Consider the following 24,232-nt stretch of genomic DNA (forward strand, 5'->3'; position numbering starts at 1 on the left):
TGTTCTTGATCAAAAATTTGCAATAATGATAATATAATTACAATGATCTTCATCCCTTTGTCATTGTGTGAAATGATTTTGAGTTTCAGAGAACTAATGGAGAAGAAGATGGGTTTTATTTTATTTTCTCTCTCCTCCTTTTCTTTTTTCTTTTTTTTTTTTTTATATATTTTTTGTTTTTATTCTTAATCAATCATAGATCAGTAATTATTTTATCTATGATGAGTCAAGATTAGATTTAAGATATATAATCAATTTTGGAGTTGGAATAATTATAATCGAATATTTGTATAATTTATGTAAGAAAAATGAACATGTAATAATTTAAAATGAACATTTATTACAAAATGAACATTAGTACAGTAAACATGAACATTTTACTACAAAAAATGAACTTTTTTATTATATACAATGAATTTGAACTATTTGAATATGAAAATCATGTTCAATTTTAATATACTAATTGTTTATCACTTTGTTTATCATGTTCGTTTTTGTACGTGTTCATTTAGTTTTTTTTTAAATGTTTTATTCAATTGCAATTGTATTTTATTAAATTTATATCAATTTGATCTATGTATGAATTTCGATTTATTATGTGGTGATTTTGTAATGAATTTTGATCGATTCGATTAGGTTTGTTAACATGTAATTCATATGAATTGAATTTACGACCTTTAATTATGAACACAAGAAAATTGAAGAAATAAAAAATAAAATGATTATGAAAGATACATATTATAAGTATTAAAAATAATTTGAACAGGCATCAAAAATATGAATATACACATTTTAGAAAATGAATATACGTATTCAATATATGAACATATGCATTATTGGTTCATTTTTTGAATGCGCATGAACATAAGCATTTCAGAAGGTGAACATATACATAAAAAAATATGAACATATGCATTGGTTCATTTTTGAATGCGTATGAACATAATTAAGCATTTCAGAAGGTGAACATATACATAAAAAAATATGAACATATGGATTTAGAAAGTGAATGTATGCATTTCAGAAAGTTTATAAATGGATTCAAAATATGAACATATGAACTTCAAAATGTGAACATAAGTATCCGTTTGATTTCACTATTTTTTTTTTTACAATTCCAATAAAAAATTTCGAACAATAGAGTTTCGAACAATTTCAAACAAAATTAAGTGATAATCATATAATTCAAACAAAATTAAATGAAATTTACATAAAATTGCCTTTTTTTTAGGGAAGATCTTTTTGATTTTGCATCTCTTTTTTAATGTCCATTGATGTTTTTGCAGTTTTTCAGTGAGTGAAAATGAAATAGAGGAGAAAGAAAGTGAAAAAGAGGAGAGAGAAAATCATATAGAAGAAGAGTTTTGAGTTTGAAAGTGACGTTACATTTATTGGGTGTGGGTGGGTGTATTGGGTGTGAGTGAATATATTGTAGTTACCGTGTTTTTTTTTTAGTTTTAGGGCCTTTTTTAATTGGGTTGTGTGTAATTGGGCTTCTGGGCTGCTGTTACACCTATATAAGGTGCACAAGGGTGCACCTTAGACCAATTGAACATCCTAGAAATACAAAATAATTATTTAGCATCCATAGTTCCCAGTTATATTTTTATTTCCCTCTCCTCTTTAGGCACCTGCAAAATGCATATGTTGGAGAGCTTAATGTCACAATATAAAAAGTTATTTTAATGTGCTCCGCAGATATTATATCATGATTTTCATTTAATTTTTCGTAGACTAGTTGTGAACTTGTGATATCTAATACTCCGTATCAAGCCTCAAGCGCAATACATATAAAAGGGGTAAGTCAATGATAAAAAAAAAATGCTAGGCAAGTGGAAATAATTGATTGTTTGATTCATGTTTGTACAAAAAGTGGACTTACTCAAAGAGTTACAAGTTACAACATCTGCAACGGTATGAAGACTTGGAACTAATAGTAGCATGCCCAAAAAGACATTAAAAAATTTAATGGAAATCACATAGCAGCCAGAGTAAAAAAAAAACATATTCACATTTACAATAGCAGCACATACTTCATAGTGGCTGTTGTTCAGAGTTAGCTTTGCCAACAAAGAGTGCCATCACAAAAACACAACATACATACTGATTCAGGATAAAGGTTCTCTGGTGTGGTCACGACTCCAACAAAACACCAGCTCGTGCAGTTCTTACTAACTGATGTGAGTATCAACTAGGAACACGGTGCTTCCCCTGTGCAGGGGTTCATATGGCTGTATGTTCGTATTAGAAGCTCACCAACAAGAGACTAAAGAGAAAAAAAAATAAAAACAAAAGGGAGAAGCAGTGTTGCAGGGCTGCACTATTTCCAGCTGACTGACTTAAGCACCCAAGTTGGCACCTTGTTCCTTGATACGGAAGTTCGTGGATTAGAAAGTGGTTTGCACTCAGGTCCCTTGCAATTGTCCCAAAACGAGTGTCCCCAGGCAAAACCACTGTCACTTTCTCAAAGATCTCCACAGTCAAAAGTCTGAATAGTTTCTTACATTCTTCGGTGAAAGCTGTAAAGTTCATTGATCCAGATCTATCCGACACATCAAACTTGAATGTTATGCTGCATATAAGAACAGTAGGTACATGTAGGTATAGACAGATTCACTTGCATTAACAATACCTACGGCACCCCTCATGCAAGCAATACTTGCAAGTATAGGGAGCACCAGTAGGAACTTCAAGCAGTTTACCACATTTGTTGGAACCAGGAAACACAACAAACTGAACAAAGTCAACATCATGAATTGATCAGGTTCAGGTATAATGACTTGCAACCAATGCTTCCCTACTAGGAGTATGTTGTGCGGCTGACAAATCAAACGCTTAAGAAGTCAGGAGTCTTTTTTGTTCTCTTTTTCGTTTTTTAAGTGTGTGTGTGTGTGTGTGTGTGTGTGTGTGTGTGTGTGTGTTGTGTGTGTATAAAGTTGGTATCAGACAACAGATGCATTTTATGTATATATATAATGACAAATTTGTTTCCACACCACAAGGGTTAATGTAAATGAATGTGAAACAGAGTGTAGAGAACCTTTCTCAGTTTGATGCTTCCAATTTGTCTAATGACATTCTGAGGATGAATTTTAAATTTCCCAAATTCATGCCATTTGGTCGCTTAACATGAGCATATTTGCTGCAACCCTGCAGGCACACCAATGGTTTTTTCAAACTTAAGCAGAAAATTCGGGGAATGCAAGCGTATAACAAATTAGACAAAGTTGAGAGGTGGACCATGCACACAAGTTCTCATGTTGTTGAAAATGCTAGTTGGCAGAGAAAATCCTGTTTGGAAAACATAGAGAAGCACTAAGGCTCAGAATTTCTGTTTTTTTAACAAACTTTGGTTGGTGTAACATAACACCTTTGTAAGCCGAAGGTTTCAAGGTGAGGAAATTTTAGGTTATTAGTTTCAGCAAAATCATCCCAAGCAGATATTGTCATTGACTGCTCTATACTTAACAGTAAAAGAGCCTAAAGTCGGACAAATGACTTTCAGTGGAAGAATTAAACTGAGCAGCAGACAACTGGCTAACCAGTGGGTTTGATCACAATTAATTTTGCGCACTGGATGATCAACTCCGTGCACTGTTGTCGAATTTAAAGCTCACTAACAAAAAAGATTACTCCCAATACTTCTGCAAATAGGTTAAAGACAGGTGTAAATGGCTGTCAAAGAAAACTATTTGCAAAAGATTTATAAGGAAATACCATAGCAATCAATTTAATTGTTTGTGTGTGGGATAGCTGCAATTGAAACATACTTGGGTAGGACAGGTGCCTTATCAGTACTTAGCGTCTGTATTATGGCTTGGCCTCCAAAACACATCTAGAAGTCATCAGGCCTGGCTTCATACCGACCAACAAGTCAACAACTGGTCTAAGTGATGCATTGGCTATTTCATTGTCCTTGACCTTTTGCAGGAAATCTTTGTATTCCTCAATCTGGTTCTAAAACATTGTTACAGCATAGTGTTTTCTGTGCATTTATGGCATGTAGACAGAAGCATTAGTTGTAATGCCTTTTGCAACAATTATACAAGGAATCATGTCCACCTTGCTCATGTGATTGTTTTGACTACAAACTAATGTACCTAAGCTAGTTTGGGCTCATTCTTTGTGTATTCGAAATGAATCCGGTAAGGTAGTTCTATCGTTAGCATGCATTTCATGTCTGTAAAGCTAACAGGGAAAAAAACGAGGAGCAAAATGGGGGTTGGATAAAAGCCAGGAATTTGTATTCAACTGGAACAAACAAAAAGTTAACGGGTTACAAATAAGCAGCTTATAGAAAATCGTACAAATATTTAGACCAATAAATGAATCCATCTATTTTCAACTTGTTTTTCCATACCATATAACAATATATATCGATGACTCAATCTATATAATACGGAGTACAATACTACACAATAGCCTTAATCACAGCTAAATAACTAGAAGACATCAACTTCCTATAGACCATTAAACATCAAAGTGATCAAAGTCTACATGGAAATTTTATTTTGGTAAAATACAGATTATTTTTTAGTCTCTTCGTTGAATGTTTGCCTCATTTCTCCTTATAGGGATTTAAACTATTGGTGGTGCTAGATGTTCTAAGGGATACAGGGATTGCAAAATGGTATTCACAGTACAAAATATAGGCTGTGTCAGTTACAACACAACAGAGGAGACAATTTTGAAGGGCCAAAAAATTGTGCCTTCAAAATTGTCGGACAATGTTCCTTACTTGGCAATATATAGCGTTTTCTGATGTCTTGGAATCATTGCCAAAAGTTGCTGCTGCCTAAGGCATTCCATCTCCATATACGTGTGGCAAGTGAGAAGATCCTGAAGACAAAATGATCAGCTCCAAAATATAAGGAATAAAGAAAAAAAAAAGAAAGAGATAAGTAAAACAGATAAATGGGAAATGGCAGCACAAAGCAGAATAATCCACATCGTGATGAGAAAGAAACTATACCTGATTTAGACATGTTACTTACAGCTCTGAGTTTGACACATCTGAAGTTTGTTGCTCAAGAAGGTCAGTCAATTTGTACGCAACTGTGCCTAGGTGATCTTCAGCATTTACTAGAGCTCATGCAGCATAATCTTTTAGGTTGTCCAATACCCTGTGGCATAATTCACACAAAAATCATAAAGGAAGACTAAAGAAAAAACATCACAAATAACTCAGAGAGTTGTGTGTGTGCTGTGCGTGTGTGTAAGTGTGCAATAATTATACTGTAACATTACATTTGTTTCTGCTCACTTAGAAGATAAGACGTCTTGCAGTATTCAGCGGCAGAGTAAAGCTGGGGTCTCAGATTCTTGAGTTCCTGTAAAGCAATAGAACAAAAATGATCATAATTAAATAGACAAGACAACAAAGAGTAAAAATACAATGACGAACGGACACAATAATTGACTTCTTAGAAATAATGAAGATTTAGGGATTACTATATGCATAAACCAATGAGTTAGCTGCATTAGCAGCTTTATTATTGCTTCCCACTTCTCCCAAGTGTAATTGCTGCTTAACAAATACAGAGTATAAAGGAAATCACATGGATCAAGCTGAGAAAAAGGTGCAGATGTTCCTCCAGCAGGAGTGCAGGACACGGCTAATTCATTCAACATTACACACTTTAGTTATATTTACAATAAAGAGCTAAGAAAATGTTCAGCACATATATCCTTCTATGTTTCACAGTATTCCTTGGCATAATTATTTAACCTTTTACATTCAAAACGAAGTAATAGGCCGTAGTAAAAATATAATGAAATCACTCTTTTCAGTGAGATGCCTGTGAGGCATAAAGAGCTCCATACAACATATTAACTCAAGATTCTCAATCGAGCAACCATTTACCACCCCATCAAGATTTCTAATCTGGAGGAAGATGGAGACGACAGATGTGGCTACAGCATAAATATACCAAGTTTTAATTAAATAGTCACAATTATATCTTTATTAGAGTAGAAGTGCATATACATCCATAAATCCATAGCTTATTAAGCTTCAAACTTCATCCTACAATGAGCTTTGGACATCCTATGAGGCTGGGAAGCACTATTAACCATCAACTCACTTTATTACAAGTATAGCACCATGTTTGGATAGCTATTTTACTCAAGCAAAGAATTGTCCTTATCACTTTTAAACAAGAAAGGGACTTTATTAAGCTCTAGGCATTAAGTCCCTCTCAAAACACACCAAAACCGTTCGTTTTCTCTTTAACACTCCCCCACCTTACATCTTTGTATCCCAACAACATTAAGCTGACAATTTTCCTTAACAACCAAAAGAACTCCTCTATCATATACATATAATCCCTAAAGCACTCGTTGTAACAGAACTGAACACGCTCAATGTAGTTTCCTGAATGCAACATTTGTCAATTCATCAAGATTTTCCCTGAATACAACAGTTTATTTCATCGTGCCCTTCCCCGAATACAGCAGCTAATCAGCTATATACATTTCGCATTTCTAGTAAAGCACTTAGCTTATCTTGCAAACATAACTCGAGAAAGTGAGCGCCAAAAACAGAAATGTGCCTTCCATTCACATCATCTCAATTCAAACCAAAACACCATCAGTATAATTCTACTAATTTCCCATTCAATATTAATTGTTAAACACTTGGAAGCATTTGTCCATAATCTGTCCAAACTACCAGTACATTCTTTAAGATGAATAATGTTACTGTACATTAATTTTTAAAAATGCAATTTGTATGAATAAACAATAAATCCTACCTCCGATTTTTGTTATTTATTATTTGCAACTTTGGAATATATAAAAATCGAGGTAGTATAATAATAGAACTACAGATTACAAGAATTAATCTATATTTAGCAAGAAGTTAATGAAAAGAAATTATTAGACAAAATATAAGATTTAAAAAAAAATCCAATTATAGCCAATTAATGATTCATCATGTGAAAATCACTTTGTAATAATTGCATCATCAAGAAACAAATAATAAGTCTTACAAAAAAAAATCAAGCTCAAAAACATGGAAATCCAGATTTAGCAATATGAAAATGAGGAGAGAGAGAGAGAAATTACCTCGTCATCCTCAAAGAATAGCCGTTGGTACCATGTCCTCAAACATTAGCTGTTGACTTAATAAGTTAATATGATATGGGAGAGAGCTTCGAGCTCCTCCAATGGCAGAATTTCTGGGTTTGATTGAGAAAGAAGAGAGAGAAACAGAGGAAAGAGAGAAGAATTGTATTCATGTATTGCATGTTGTATTTCTACTGTTTAGGGTTACTAAATGCAGGAGTAAAATATCCATTTATCGAGAAAGAAAGTTAGTGAGAGAAAATCCTCTCTTTCCTAGAAGTTAAGTAACTTTTTCCAGTTAGTAAATTTCCTAGTTTATCTCTTCACTTCAACCTTAGTTTTGTTGTTCTCCTAACTCTCTTCTAAGTTCAGTCCTAGTTCCCTTACTTTGCTTAGTGAATTTTCTACTACTATCATGAGTGACCGTATTTTCCCGAATACATACGTTTATCCTCACCGTATTGGAGGCTTTCAATACCCTCCACCGGTGTATGACAAGTCATATCAGTTGGGATTATTGTGTTATTGGTAGATTTTGGGATGACCGTGACTTTTCAGTGGAGCTTGTCCAGCGACTGGTTTCGAGGTATTGGCATCTTCGACAATCTGTTATAGTGTTCCCATATGATGGAGATTTCATTTTCTTTTGTGGTAATGAGGAGGATGCTGCTGATTTGGATAATCAAGGATGGGTTCATTTAAAAGGTAGTCTCATGGTCATACAACGTCTTCGTGGCTACCATGTTCCGGAAAATCTCAACCTCAATTTGGCGGATATGTGGGTCACGGTGGTTGGCCTACCTATTCGTTACTCAACTCATAGGGTAGCTTCTTCGGTCCTTGCCCATGTTGGGGATGTTACGATGGAGGAAGAATTACAAGAAGGTTTTCCTATCCCACGGCCTAGAGTGAAGATTTTGATAGATTTGTCGCTACCATTAATTGCGGGATGCTACTTCCCGACCTATGACAACCGCGCTACTTGGGTACGTTTTAAATATGAGGGAATATTTAGATTCTGCAAAAAGTGTGGTTTTGTCGGGCATGGACGTCAAACATGTCGTAAAGACCAAGATGAGGTAACATTCCACCTCGAGCGTCGCTTTCGTAAGCTACACGAAGGCGGCGCACGTGTTTTGTTTCGCCCTACGAATATCCCTTTATATTCTAACGCGACTCGAGGTATTTCTCCAAATCCGGAGATTTGGACTACGGAGCTTTGGTTCGGAGACCATGATGATAATGACCCTTCGGAATTTTCCGGCGACTCACATCCCTCGGACGGGGATGTTTTTGGGCCGGGAAATCTTGATTCCCCTCCTCCGCCACCGAGACCGACTCGTTCTTTACCGGGGTTATTTCCGGCGGTCGTTCCTGGTGGCTACCGTAGTGAGTAGGATGAAGTTGGCGCCGCAATTTGGGTATTAACAGGGCGATGAGGGCAGAATTTGAGGCTCCGGCTCCGGCGACTTCGCAGACTCCACCACCGAGGGTCGGTGGTCCGGTGCGATTCTCGCAACTTGCTAGGTATCAGGACACCTGGCGAAACGAGCCGACACCTGTCAACCGAGCAGAGCATATATGCTCATCTAGGTGTAATCTACTCCCACGTGGCAACCCAGCTTTGCCGCACCAGATTTATCATCCTCAGCACATGGGGTCAGCTCCTCATGTGACACCTGCTCAAGGTATTGCCACGTCAGCGTCGGTGCAAGTTATCTCTATCTCTTCTGAGTCTAGTAGTATCGGGGGTTCACTTCAAGAAATCTCTGGGCCTTTGAATCCTAATCATCTTAATGGTCCTAATTCTAGCTTGGGCCTCAATCAAGTTCACACTTCTGCTGGATTTTCTATTACGGGTACTTTTAATTATCTAGGTCCTAATGTGGGCTTATCTCAACAGGGCTTCCATGACCCATCTTTATGTGGGCCGAATTCAACAAACAATTATGGTCCTTCTCTTGGGCCGGTTAATTCTCCAACAAATTATCAAGCTGCTGAGTTTCGAAACTCAGACCCTTACCTAAGGTATGGTAATACCTCAATTACCCAAGGTGCTACGACGACAGTGCAACGATTCTCTTCGCCTCCGTTAGGCCCTTCCGGGCCGGAGTTTCTGGACCCTCTTGGTGCAGGTCCAAGTAATTGGGGGGCGACTCCTTCTCCGGCGACTCTAGTGGCGCTTGCGGGTTCCACACCGGAATCCTTTCCTTCTCTGTCTTCATCTCTCTCCGGGTCGTTTCCGAGCCAGAATTCTGCGGGATCGGGTTACATGGCGGATTCTTCTACGGACGGGTTTACGTTTTCTCAAGATTCTCCGACCACTTCTCAACTACTACAGGGTTATCAGGTTCCGATTAGCAATGACGACGTGGTTTCGGATGAGCCCACCCCGATGGACTGTTCACCTCCTATCTCAGTGCCGCCATCTCCTAGTTCTCTGCGCTCTGATGTCTCTTCTCCTCTGGTTCGTGATATAGGGCAGGGCGGTAAACCCCTTACTCTGAAATTGACTAAAAAAGGCGATCGGGTTTGGAAATGGGTTAGGGAAGTATGTCCGTGCAAGAGGCGTTCTCATTTTCCTGATCCTACAATGCCGAGGTCCCAGCCTTCTGATGTGGGTTCGGATTGTTTGTCTTTTCTGAAGCCTCTCAAGAAGCGTAAGTGCAGTGGTGACAGTGCATCTTCTTCTGGCTCTAGCTCTGCAGGTTTTAAGGGTAAGGTGGCTACCCACAAAGAGCCACCAATCTGGCCATGAACATAGCTGCGTGGAATTGTAGGGGTCTTGGTACAGCGGACTTTCCTAAAGTTCCGTATGTCGCTTCTCTAGTCCGCACTTTTGATGTAGATATCATGTTTCTCATGGAAACTCTAGTGTCTGTAAATATGGCTGTTCAAAAGTTGTCCTTAGTGGGTTTTGATGGTTGTTGTGGTTTAGATGCTTTAGGTCTTAGTGGGGGATTAGTTATTTTTTGGTTTGCCCCTGTCGTAGTTATTCCACTTTCAATTTCGTCGAATGTAGTGTTTTGCAAGGTTGTAGTTCCGGGCCAAGAAATAAAATATATTATGTTTGTGTATGGTTCGCCTCATGTTTCTTTTAGAAATTCCGTTTGGGAGGAAATTTCTCGTATTTTAAACTCGGTGCCAAATGTGGTTCTTTTAGCTGATTTCAATCAAGTAGAGTATTTTAATGATAAAGTTGGTGGTTCTTCTGTGATTCCTGGTAGACATAGTTTTATGGAATGGAAGCTAAATTCACAATTAATGGACATTCCCTTTTGCGGCCCTCATTTTACATGGACTAATGGTCAAATTCAACGTCCTACCTTTGAACGACTGGATAAAGGCTATGCTACCGCCGCTTGGTTGGATTCATATCCGGAGGCTATGATTTATCATCAACCTATCCTATTCTCCGACCATGCTGCTATTATCCTTCGGGAAACTGGTTGCTCCAACTTTAGGAAACGTCCATATAAGATTGAAAGTTGGTGTTTGGGTTTACAGGAGGTCTCAAACTTAATTAATTCTGAGTGGCACATTTTCCAGGCCGGATCTCCCATGTTTTCGGCTTCTCGCAAGTTGGAGGTTGTGAAAAAAAGTTTATTGTCTTGGTGTGTTTCACATAAACGCAACTGGGGTATTGATTGGCAGGATTTACAGCATTCTTTATCTTCTGACTCTTGGAATGCTCAGGTTCAACAGAATAGGAATGATCTACTACAACTTCGGCATGATAAATTGTCTCAGGCACAGGCTGCTTTTCTATTTTGGAAGCAACGTTGTAAGACTCGTTGGGATGCTTTGGGTGATAATCACTCCCGACTTCTTTTTCGTTCGGTTCAAGTTCGTCGCCGTCGAAATAAAATTATGAGTTTACGAGATACTCATGATAATTGGGTTTCCAGTCCATCTCAAATTTGCTCTCTCTTACAACAACACTTTGCTGGGATTTATAATTGCTATAACACTTCTCCTCCACCTACTCCTTGTCATTGGGAGGATTTAGCAGTGCCACAACTCTCTACTGAAGAATGTCAATTTCTTTCTCGGCCTTTTTCTCCAGCAGAAATTAAGGATGCAATGTTTCACATTGGATCGGATAAATCTCCGGGTCCTGATGGGTTTACGGCAGGTTTCTTTCGGGAGCACTGGAAGATTGTTGGTTCTCAAGTTACAGAGTCGGTTCAGTATTTTTTTGCTCATGGTTATTTGTTAAAGGAATGGAATCGTACCTTTCTTGTCTTACTTCCTAAGGTTGAACATCCTGAAACTCCGTCCCAGTTTCGCCCTATTGGTTTGTGCAATGTTCTGTACAAGTGTGTTGCTAAGTGCCTTACTAATAGGCTTAGGAGGGTTTTACCATCCCTGATTTCTTATTCTCAAAATGCCTTTGTCCCGGGTCGGATAATGGCGGATAATGGGCTTTTAGCTCATGAATTGCTTTCTTATATGTCATCGTCATCTTCCCAGTTGTAATCTGCTGCCTTAAAATTGGACATGAATAAGGCTTATGATCGGGTTAATTGGGAGTTCCTTTGGGATACATTACGGCATTTTGGTTTTCCCCCTTACTGGGTGCATATATTACAGCAATGTGTTACCACCGTTTCCTATCAGATCTTGGTGAATGGTTCTCCATCCCAACCTTTTCTTCCTAAATGTGGTCTGTGCCAAGGAGATCCTTTATCTCCCTATCTGTTTGTTCTCTGCATGGAGGTTTTTTCACTTATGCTTCGTCGGGATGAACAGCGGGGTCTCTTTCAGGGGTTACGTATTTCTCGCAGAGCTCCCTCAGTTTCTCATCTTTTCTTTGCGGATGACGCTTTATTGTTCTTCTGTGTTTCTCCTTCAGCCTGTGATCAGGTTCTATCGATCACGAATGAATTTTGTGCTATCTCAGGCCAGATGGTTAATCTGTAGAAGTCGTTTGTCCGTTTTGCTTCTTCTCTTCACATGAAGTCTAAACCTTTGATTGGTGAATACTTAGGACTTCCGGTTGATTTAGGTCGAAGTAAGTGTAAGGAGTTCCAGTTTATGGTTGATAGAGTGGTTCAGCGGCTTTCTTCGTTTGCTTCGCTCCACCAGTCTCCGGCGGCTAAGCTGTTGGTCATCAACTCGATTCTGGTTGCTTCCTTTAATCATGTTCTTTCTGTTTTTAAGGTTCCTTCGTCTATTTGTGATCGGATTGATTCGCTTTTATCTCGATTTTGGTGGAGTTCAAACAAGGATTCTAAGGGTTGTGCTCTAGCTGCTTCTTCGGTCTTGCATCTTCCTAAGGGTCTTGGTGGCTTAGGTATCCGTCATCTTCGTTCCTTTAATAGGGCCCTGTTGGCCAAACAGTCTTGGAGGTTATTCCATAATCCCCAACTTTTGGCCTCGAGGGTTCTTCGAGCTAAGTATCCTTCCCTTTTATCTTTAAATCCTTCTATTTCTTCTGTTCGTCCTTCTTGGGGTAGTCGTGGTTTGGTGGAAGGGGGTGTAGTTTTGTCTCAGGGGGTGGCGTGGAAGATTGGTTCCGGGACTAAAGTTAGCATTCTTAATGATTGCTGGCTGCCTAATGTGTCTATTTCTTTTAAGGACTCTGTTCCAGCGGCAGAGCGGCCTTCTTCGGTGTCTGAATTAATGTTACCTGATTCGTGCGCTTGGAATGTTTCTTTGTTTTGGCATCTTTTCCCAGGCCTAGTGGCTACGGCAATATTAGCTTTGGACCGGCCGCTGCAATTAATGGATGACTTTATTTACTGGAAGTTTACAAGGGATGGATCTTTTTCTACCAAATCAGCTTATTATCATTTGCTTTCTCAGAATATCCATCTCACGCTTGGTCTTCCTCCTCCTCCTTGGTGGAAACGGTTGTGGGGCTTTCCTATCCTTTCTAAATGGAAACTTTTTGCGTGGAAGATTTTACATCAGTATATTCCTACGGCCTCTCTACTGGTTAGGAGAGGTTTTCCCATTGATTCGACTTGTGGGTTTTGTTGGACCCACTTCGAATCGATAGATCATCTGTTTAGGGATTGTACGGTGGTAAGGTTGATTTGGGATTCTTTCCCTTGGGATGCTGATGTCTCTTCGGCTGTTTCTGTACCTGTAGACACCCATTTGTGTCTCCCCAAAACCAAACCCAATGATGAATACCTGTCACGTCGAACCATAATCGAATGAGGTGAAAGTGGTTGAAAAGTCAAGTGATGCGGTTAGTTTTTATTAAAATCCTTCTTTCTGTTTTTGAAAACCATTTCTATTTTATGAAAACGTCCAATTCAGTTTATTTTGGTCCATGATAAGGGTCCAATAATGGTGTAGTTGGATGGGGGCTGTAAAAGACCTTTCCAACGATACATTATAAGACCAATTCCGATGAATAACGAGGAAGTTATGGTCAAAATACTAAATTGGGCCCAAACCGGATTTTACCTACGACCCAATGATCATGTGGAGGGTCCAAAGGTTTAATCCTATTCCTAAACTAATTAGGATTGATTATAATCTTTTATAAGTTTCTAAAATATCTTAATTATCCTTTTTTGAAAAGATAAGATCATAAAATTTGATTTGGATATAAACTTTCCTTTTTTAAAACTTTCCTAATTCTATTCGGATTTAAAGATGTTCAAAGATAGTCAGATATTATTTTCGTGCCTCATATTTTTTATCCAAATTTTATATGGTTGGATAGATCTTGAAATTATCTTTCCAATGATATATTATAATAATAAATCCGAGCTATAACGAAAAAGATATTAAAGATATACGAAACTCTATCCAAAACTGACACCGTCCTACTATTTCGTCCATATCTTTTTATCTACAAAAGATTTTAATCTGATTCTGATTGCATTAGAAAGTAGACTTCAAGAGCTTTCCAACGACATATTATATGACTTATTTGGACTTCTAGATCAAAAGATATGATTAAAACAAAATCCGCAAAAAACTGTCTTGTCGCGAAACGACAGTTTTGTCGCCTCGCGACAGACTCTGTCGCCTGGCGACAAGATAAATCTTTGGCGACAAGGTCGGTTTGATTAGCGACAGAGTGGAGTTTTATTCCTTATCAAATTCTATGATTTTCCGGACTTTTTCCTTATAAATAGGGTCCGAACCTCTGTTTTTATCAATCAACTTTCATCATCAATTCCTATCAATCACTATCAATTCTTATTTTCTTCTCTCTTGAGCAATTCATGCTTTCTTTCTTTCTTTTCTAGTTTTTACATACAATATTCCGCATACATTAGACTTAGAGTCTCTTAGCCAAGTTCGAAGTTGCTTTCGCCCTAGACGTGAAAGGTTAATAATTTCTGAGGGTTTGGTCCAAAACTAGTCAAAACTTTATTTAATTTGATTTTAATTTAATTCTTTAATTGTTCTTTATTTATTTTCATTGAAGTTTACTAACTTGTGTATTTTGTTATTAGAAAGAGGTACGAGGCTTCAAAGTAAGTAGATTAGCTTACTCCCTATTTCTTTCACAATGTAGATTGCATGCTTATTATTGTTTTATAATTCCTAGTATCATGTTAGGATGTGTTTAATTCCTAGTACCATGTTAGGATGTTATTTTATGCTTTCTAGTATCATGTTTAGGGTGCCTTTATCTTTTCTAATATCATGTTAGTATCATGTTGGGTTTAAAGCTTTGATCTTTATTGTTCAATGACATGCTAGGATTTGTTATTAATCTTGTTAGTATCATGCCTAGGATCTTGCTATTATATTCAAGCTTTATTATGCCTTATCATGCTATTATCATCGTTATTGTTGTTATGATTATTATTCTTTATTCTTATGTTGCTTGATCTATATATTATTGTTATTGCTTGATCACGCCTTTTATGCAGGTTTAAAGGGAATTTGTACTTGAAATCACGCTTAATAAGATAATTTAATAATTTGGTTTAGGCTAATGTGATTTTAATACAAGTGATCGCCAATAATAGTCTTATTTGTGCATTAATATTCAACCAACATAGATAAACAGGGTAGGATTAATATAATGTTTGTATGTTATTCGAAAAGCGCGCATGAATACGAGCAGAACAAAGTAGAGGCCTATTTTATAGGGCGGGTCCTTTCTTTTGTAGATTGGATTCGTACCCTCATCCCCGGACCCTGTTTGGTTCAAGACCTTATGGAGTAGTTGACGGTCCTTTGGATTGTCTTTTGGGTTTACAAGTTCCTTAAAACTTGTTGGCGACTCTTTTTGCTCTTTGTTTTCCCTTTGGAACGCCACCATACTTTAGTGTATGATCACAGTGGGGTTCAAGTTTGGGGTTATCATAATGCTTGAAATATTCCCTACAGTACATTTCCATGACTGGTTTGCTGCGGTAATTTCTCATTATGCTTCTTTTAAAAATTGGTCTGCTCTGGATCGTTTCTTTGGGATTTCTTGGGCTATCTGGTTAACCAGGAACAACTGTCAGTTTAGATCCGCAGTGTTTTCTCCCCATTCTATTCAGGATTTAGCCCAAGAATGGTTTGTCAGAAGTCAAAATGCGCGGGAGTTTCGCAATTCCCAGGAGTGTCGTCCTCCGGGGTTCCCCTCATCCTCATGTTTAAGCTTGGTCCTTCGGGGTGATTTACATATGTCTTGTGATGTTTTACTGCTATTTGATGGTGCTTGGGATCAGGCTAATTCTAATGCTGGTACGGGTTGGTGTTTCAAAGATCCTGTCTCTTCTCAAATCTTAGGGGGTGGTGCTAGAGCTTGTCGAGCCTCTTCGGCTCTTCATTCTGAGTTGTTAGCCTGTTTCTATGGCCTCACTCATGCTAGGCAGCGACGGTTTGCTCGGGTTCGCTTGGTTACTGATTGTGTCCGGATTACCCAGTTGTTATCCGCGCTTGGTTCTTCAGATATTACTGTTGTTTGGGTACTCCAAAATATCCGGAATCTGTTACTTTCTTTTGAAATGTGTATCATTCAGAAGGCTCCACGGTCGTCAATTCAGGAAACTCATGGTCTTGCTATTGCGTCTAGGCGTCGAGAGTTACTTCTTTATGCTTTCTAGTTTTTTTAGTTCCCTTTGTCAAAAAAAAAAATACAGGAGTAAAGTATACAACTACTCCCTAAACTTAGCCAAAAGTTGCACTTTACTCACTAAATTCTTAAAAGTTGCAATTTACTCACTACTTAGGTGACTGGAGGTCATTTTTCAGGTAGTAACCTGATATAGCAGGTTAACTCCCTAAACTTTACCTAAATATTATACTAATAGGTAAACTCCCTAAACTTTGGTATTTTTTTTGGAAAATTTTTCAAAAATAAGTCAACCTTTACTTAATTAGCTCAAAATAAGTCAACCTTTTGATTAATTCAAAATAAGTTGAATTTTATAAGATGTTATCTTTAATTAAGTCAAGTGACCTTTTACCTGTCCAACAAGTCACTTTCTTTTTAAAAAAAACAAATTCTTTTATTTTTTTGGGAAAAAAAAACCTCCACCCCAATGAGGCTATGAACTACCACCTGCCACGGCTTCCAGCCACCACCACCACCACCACCAAGCGTCCAAGCCACTTAACCACCGCCACCACCACCACCAAGCGTCCAAGCCACTTAACCACCGCCTCCACCACCCACCACCAAGCCACTTAACCACCATTAGTCACCCATGAAACGTAGCAGATGTCCACCCTTAAAACATGAAGATCATCGCATCACCCCGGTTGTCGCCTTACCTCACTGGAAATCGATGTCTGATAGAGTATAAAACATATTCCTAGGCCTCAACCATCAGCTTAAACTTTTGGTTGAGTTGGTCCTCTAACATGGTATCAAGAGCCAGCGTGACACAAAGGTCACGGGTTCGAATCTCATCCGCCCCTCCTTCGAAGTGGAATTAATTCGCACCAGGTTTGGGTGGGCCTGTGTTGCATCCACATTTCAAGCCCAAAGGGCCTTTCATGTGAGGGGGAGTGATAAAGTATCAAACATATTCCTGGGCCTCAACCATCAGCTTAAGCTTTTGGTTGAGTTGGTCCTCTAACAAGGTCCTTCATTAAAGTGCACTCCTTGTTCTCCATTGAGGAGCCACCTTCTGACAATTTCTATTCTCCATTGAAGAAGCTTCTAAGTTCTAACTGAGGTAAGTTAGTAAGTTTTTTCTTTTTGTAATCGTCGCATATCAATTTCACAATCTCAGGTTTATCGTTAATTTAATTCACAGTTTACTCAATTTAGGGATCTTCGCTTAATCTAGTAATTGAATCAAATGTGTGTGTGATTATTCGAGCCTAAAGTAGGATAACTGATTGAAATTTGGTTAATAATGTGTTGCCGAAGCCTTTAATATTAGTATTGAAGTATGATCAAAGAGTTCTAATGATAGTTGGGTTGTTATGTACGAAGTCATTGGTAAAGGGTACCTCCTTTTTTAATTATGGCTTTAGGGAGGAGAGAGAGAACTGTGGTGAGGGCATGAGGGGGGTTGGTGGAAGAGAGAGAAGGGTGCAGTGGAAGTAGGAGAGATTTTTTTTTATTTTTGGAAAAAGGAAGTAAAAAAAAAGTTTAAATAGTTTAAATAAAATATTACAATGTAAGACCAATAAAATTACAACATGTGTCATATTAACTTGTTTAACGGGTTATCAACAGGTCATAACTCATTCAAAGATAATAACCTATAAAAGTCGACTTATTCTTAGATAATTAAAAGGTTGGCTTATTTTGAGATAATCGAGTAAAGGTTGACTTATTTTTGACAAATTTTCCTTTGTTTTTATTTTTATATTTTTTAATTTAACAATCTAATCATACATATGAAAGCCAATGTCAACTCTAAATTTAAATTCTAAAACTAATTAAATTTTTGACTTGAAAGGAAATTATTTATTTATTTATTTTCCTTTGCATTAGTTTGGTTCAATTATTTTTTTTTTAATTAGATAATCCATATACATTAACATCGTAGTAGAAAGAATGACTTACCAAATCAAATAATCATGAATCGGATTGTTTTTCGAACAAGATGAGCATATTCATTGTGTGTCACTATACATCACAAAGTAATTAGTTTGAATGTTTGATATATTATACACATTAAACTCAAAAAAATTTATAATTAATAGACTTTAGCAAAGAACATAGTACTAAAAATCCCTTATTGTCTCCTTAAAAAAAAGTCCCTCATCGTCGTATGAATTTGCAGTTGCGTGTGATGATTTTAAAAACAAAAAACCCTACTTAAAATTCCAATTTTTTGTGACACGATCATCATGATCTAGAAAATGATGGTTGCTTAATTAATAGCAGTCGATGTGGCTATAAAGTTTTCTAACTAAAAAGCCCAAAAACACAAAATTTTAAAAAAACCCAAAATATTAATTAAAAACCAAAAAAATTGAACTAAACCAATTCAAAGGAGATGAATAAATAAAAAGAAATAAATAAATACATAACTTCCTTCTAAATCAATATTTTAGCTAGTTATGGAATTAAAATGTTTTGTCACTACTATGTTTTATATTAAGGGTTTTTTTTATTTAAAAAAAAGAACTAAAGCAGACTAAAATAATTATTAAAGGAAGAGAAACTATAATTAGCTATTTATTAAAAAAAAAAAATACAGTGCTTTACAGAGTATTTTTTTTATTTTTTTTTATTTTTGTGTGTGTGTGAGCTTTCTTCACTTTCCATTTTACAAAATAATAACAGAGTATCAAAAATGCATTGGAGTATATATATTGATAGCTGTTGTTAGAAATTATTTTATATAATAATCGATTTTTAATTATTATTATTAAAGAGTAGTATTTTTTGTAATGGTTAGTTAATTAAAAATCATGTGTGAAAGTTTAGGGAGTTGTCAGAAAGTTTAGGGAGTTCTTGCATTTTACCTGTTATTGAAGGTCAAAACTCAGGTGATGAGTGAGTGAAATGAAACTTTTGAAAGTTTAGTGAGTGATCAGCAACTTTGTGCTAAGTTTAGGAAGTGACTTTATACTTTACTCCTAAATGCAGGATAAATTTACCTAAACGGAGAATAAATTATTTTTTTTTAAAAAAAATTATCTATCAGTTTTATCCTTGTTTTAACTTAATCCCTTACACTCCTAATTATATAATCATTTCTATTGTTTAATTTACAACTATATTTTAACGTATTCAATCTTAATCCTATTTAATATTAAATACAAGTGCACTACAACATTTTTTAGAGGTATGAAAATTATATGTTGTAATAGATGAATTATTAAACAAAATAAAATTTACATCTTATACGGCTAAGATTTTTGAAGGTCTCTAGCACTCCTCGTATACGATTTCCTAGGGTCTCCAATACCCTGCGGCTAAGATTTCTAGGGGTCTTTAGTACCCCTTCGGATAAGATTTCCGGGGTAAATAGTACCCCGAAAAACATAGAAGGGGGTACTTATAATGAAAAATTACAACAATTAAACAAAAAAAATTAAACGAAAAAAAATCTAAGACCGGATGGTTTATGAGCGGTGAACGACTTCTTCATCTATAGGGCTCTGATTGAAGAATTTTAAAGGAAATGGTGAAATGAAATAAATTACAAAAAAAAAAAAAAAATGGTGACTGAAATGAAAAAAATTGGTGAGTAAAATGAATTGCAAAATAAAAAATGTGAAAACTAAAAGCCAAGTGAAATGGTGAATCAGTTTTTTCCTTTTGAAAAAGGGTATTTCAATCTTTTTATTATTTTTGTATCATTAATTAATTTCTACATTTAGGTTATTTTGTATTGCATTTAGTACTTGCGATGGTTTATTACAGTATTTATGTTGGTGGAATCCACGTCATGGACACACATGGACACTACATTATTTGTCCCAAAATCTACAAGTCCATAGACTAGCTTAGGGAAATTAAGGCATTCAGACATTTGGGCCAGTAGTGGCGGGATTTGAATGCAAATTTTGCTCGGCTGGAGCCATGACCTGTAATAGGCAAAGCTAATCTTAAGACGATATAGCAGCATAGACAGAACGCTGTAATTAAGTGTCCCACCCCTGCTAGGCTATCAAAGAGAGGAAAGAATGTCAAGTTGGCAAAGTCAAGCATAAGCAGGCCAAAGAACTATGTGAGGAAGGGATAACTAAAAAGACATAATTCATGCAGTGGCCCTAGTTGTCTAACACTCTAATCCATCAGGATGGCCTGTTCTTGCACACTGTAGGAATATCAAAGAATGTATAGATAAATAGCATATGCAAGAATACAACAGCTAAAGGTAGCATACAAAGATCTAGCTAATGTGTTTATTTTTACCTATAAAACTTGAGAAGCAAAGTTGATAGGCAACTCATCTTTGGACTAACTAGTTGAGCCATCGCGCTCAAGCCAAATATTAAGTGTCAGTGTAAGTAAATTAAAGGTGTAATAATATTAATGGTTGTATTTATCGTTAAGAGTAGAATGAAATTATTGTTGTTGTTTTGTTAGATTATAATTTGATGTTTGATGGAAAATGTAAGAATAATAAAACAATTTTGTAATTAAGTATAAATATGTTATTATTCATATTGTCTAAAAGTATATTAATATCGTATACATGTAGTCACCTCTGTAAAAATTATATTAAGTATTTGCTCATTCTTATAGAATGTATTAAACCCTAAAAATCATACAAAAATACTCACCTGTAAATAGTCTTCTCACCCCATAAATGTCATATACAATTACCTCACTTTAAAGTAGTTTGCCCATCTCTAAAAATCATATACAAATTAACTCACTCCTAAATAAATTGCTCGCCCGTAAAGAATTTTCTCACCTTTAAATATTTTGTTCACCCCCAAAGAATTTCCTCACTCCTAAAAATCATATTCAAATTATATTACCCTAAAATAGTTTTGTTTGTTTGTTTTTTTTTTTTTTTTTTTTTGACAAAAGAGCTATCAAATAAAAAAAACAATAAAAAACAACAAACGTCAACCCAAAAACTAAAACAGAAAATACAACTGACGCCGCCGGGCACAACCAGCCAACCAGTAAGCAGGAGTAACCCACAAACGAGGAACCTTTTGAACCTGACAAACCAAAAGAGACTGAACTGAAGCCCGCAACTCCTAGATAAGCCACCAAGCAGAAATTTCCATTGAACCAGAAGGAGGAAGAAGAGTAAGGAGGGCAAACCCTAAAATAAACCCGGATTTTTAAAAAGCCTTTGCAAACCCTAAAATAGTTGATCACGGCTAAATAAGTCGCTCACCCTTTAAAAATTGTATACATCAACAAAGGCGGCATCTTGTACCGCATATTCTGTGTGGAAATAAAAGCTACCATTAATTACTAATAATAAGCACTATCCTCTATTACACATCAATGTTCATCTTGCTTAATTGATTCTAATTTCACATCCTGAGACCGAGCAACATTTGTCTAGTCGGTATCCTTCAATCGCTTCAAATCCTCAATATTATTTTAGACAAACATGATCATCAGCCAGCAACATCAAATTAAATAAGCAAATAAACACCACCACTTTCCTACCACACATATTGAAAAATTTGAATTCAATGAAAATAAGCGCATTACAATGTATGTATTTACGGAGCTTGAGTATAAATTCAATGAAAGTAAACTCACTTAGGGCTTGTTCTCATTGACTGAACTCAGCTGAACTGAACTGAACTGAACTGAACTGAGCTGAACTGGACAGAAAGAAACTGAACTGAGCTAAACTGAACTGAATTTATTAATTAGTGATTTTTAACTACGGATTAGTGATCTTTGATTATTTATTGATTATTTATTAGGGTCTGATCTCATACATTGAAATTCAGTTCAGTTCAGTTCAGCTCCTAATTTCCTTCTCTTATAAAATATTCAGTTCAGTTCCGTTCAGCTGAGTTCAGTTAGTGAGAACAGGCTGTTATTATACATATGTGTATATAAAAATATACATATTAAAATATTTAAGAGAAATTTAATATTATTATTATTTATTGATTATTATTGTTATTGTTATTATTATTATTTATTGGTTATTATTTATTGATTATTATTATTATTATTATTATTATTATTATTATTATTATTATTATTATTATTATTATTATTATTATTATTATTATTATTATTATTATTATTATTATCGTCGTTGTAATAAGAGCTTAAAATAATGAAATTTGGCTTTATATCATTAGCAATATCATTAGATATAAGCTGAACTGAACTGAACTGAGCTAAACTGAAATGAAGTGAACTGAACTGAACTGAAAATAAACGTATGTGAACAAGCCCTTAATGACCTTGAGTCATGACTTTGCATCAATTCAAAACATTCTAAAGCCAAAATTAAAGGGAATCAAAGATTTTCTTACATTTTTTTTTTAATAGAAATTAGATTTAGGTTATGATGAATAAATATTTTAGGGTCGGGGTCCTTAAATTTTAGACCCGATGGGTCTGGGTCGGATCTGGGTCTAAGCTTAATGGGTCGGGTCTGGGTCTGGGTCCAAAAAGTGTAGACCCAGATCCGACCCATGGACCGATTTTTATTTTTTTTTCAATTTTTTTTATAAATTATAAATATATATTAGTGATAAAATTTTAAAAAATCACTTAATATACTACATAATTAGAGGTTGAGAAGATAGACTTTAGTGAAAGTGAGCAAATAAAACAGCAAACGACCAAGAAATTAAGTTTTTGCGTAGTATGGTTTTTTTTTTTTTTTTTATCTTGCGTTGTCTTTACTGTTTAATGAAATAAATTATTTGTGTGTCAAAAATATGAACACATTTTTTAATGCTTTTTTTTATTATTTTGAAGTAGTAGTATAATTTTAAATTTATAATATACATAAAAATTATAAAAAATAATAAAAATTATAGTTAGACCCGTTTTAGACCCGAGACCCACTAGATCCGATGGATCTGGGTCTAGGTCTAATTTTTTTAGACCCTGTGGGTCTAGGTCGGATCTGGGTCCACCTCCGAAAATTCGGGTCTCGGTCTGGGTCTCAGTGGACCCGTCCCATTGCCATCCCTAATCATGATCAACCTAAGCTAATAAAATAATAATAGTGAAGTGAAGCTCACTTTCTATTGGCACTAATCAGAAAATTAGTATAATATAACTCAAAATTAGACATGCATAAATATGTATATTGATTATTGAAGCTATACACCATCGACAATGGTTGAGATAGAGAGGAATAGTTAAAAAGAACAAATTTTGGATCAAAAAACAATATTTCGGGACAATGGCTGAGCAGCATACTTTCTACCAAGGCCTTGTTCTTTTGAGCTTCTGGGCAGAGCAGAGCAGATTTCAGCAAAGCAGAGTAGAGCAGATTGAAGTAGAGCAAAGCAGAGCCGAGCAAAGCCGAGCAGAGCAGAGAAGATTTCATTATTATTATTATTATTATTACTAATATTATTATTATTATTACTATTATTTATTATTATTATTATTATTATTATTATAATTATTATTCTTATTATTATTATTAATACTACTACTCCTACTACTACTACTACTACTACTACTACTACTACTACTACTACTACTAATATAATCATTAAATTTTATCATTAAAAATGAATTATTATTAATAATATTAATATTATTAAATATTAATTATATTATTATTAATATTATTATTATTAAATATTAATTATATTATTATTATTAATATTATTATTATTATTAAATATTAATTATATTATTATTAATATTATTATTATTATTAAATATTAATTATATTATTATTAATATTATTATTATTAAAAATTGATTATATTATTAATATTAAATATTATTATTATTAAATATTAATTTTTAATAATATTATTATTATAAAATATTATTTATTATTATTATTAAATATTAATTATATTATTATTATTATTAAATATTAATTATATATTATTATTATTAAATATTAATTATATATTATTATTATTAAATATTAATTATTATTATTATGAAATATTAATTATTTTTTTTTATTATTATTATTAAATATTAACTATTATTATCATTAAGTATTAATTATTTATTATTATTATTATTATTATTATTATTATTAAATATGCATTATTATTAATATAATAATTCAATATTAAGTATTAATTTTAAGCAGAGCAGAGCAGATTGAAGCAGAGTAGAGCAGATTTCAGCAGAGCAGAGCAGCTCTAAAGAACGGGGCCCAAGCTAATTTATGGAGAAAATATTGGACCAAAG

The 24,232-nt window shown here is 35.1% G+C and overlaps 1 protein-coding gene and 1 long non-coding RNA gene across 4 annotated transcripts; one reads left to right on the forward strand and one right to left on the reverse strand.

The window, feature by feature from the left end:
- Window positions 1–1,833: 1,833 nt before the first annotated feature.
- Window positions 1,834–7,249, reverse strand: LOC145611667 (uncharacterized). 3 transcript variants are annotated; one of them, XR_014106426.1, is made up of 5 exons: window positions 7,066–7,249; window positions 5,248–5,330; window positions 4,973–5,123; window positions 3,771–4,839; window positions 1,834–3,644 (listed from the first exon to the last, which is right to left on the reverse strand). It is a non-coding gene; the product is annotated as an uncharacterized LOC145611667 (long non-coding RNA). The 3 variants fall into 3 exon arrangements; XR_014106425.1 differs by having other exon boundaries at window positions 1,834–2,819; window positions 3,041–4,839; XR_014106424.1 differs by having other exon boundaries at window positions 1,834–4,839.
- Window positions 7,250–11,565: 4,316 nt separating this feature from the next.
- On the forward strand, window positions 11,566–16,082 carry LOC145610703 (uncharacterized). The gene is made up of 3 exons (XM_081666004.1): window positions 11,566–11,931; window positions 11,989–13,015; window positions 15,376–16,082. Exons 1-3 carry the CDS (start codon window positions 11,566–11,568, stop codon window positions 16,080–16,082), a joined length of 2,100 nt encoding a protein of 699 aa, XP_081522130.1.
- The last annotated feature ends 8,150 nt before the right edge of the window (window positions 16,083–24,232 follow it).

This window comes from Chenopodium album, chromosome 24 (assembly GCF_948465745.1).
Source record: "Chenopodium album chromosome 24, dcCheAlbu1.1, whole genome shotgun sequence".
Taxonomy (NCBI): Eukaryota; Viridiplantae; Streptophyta; class Magnoliopsida; order Caryophyllales; family Amaranthaceae; genus Chenopodium; species Chenopodium album.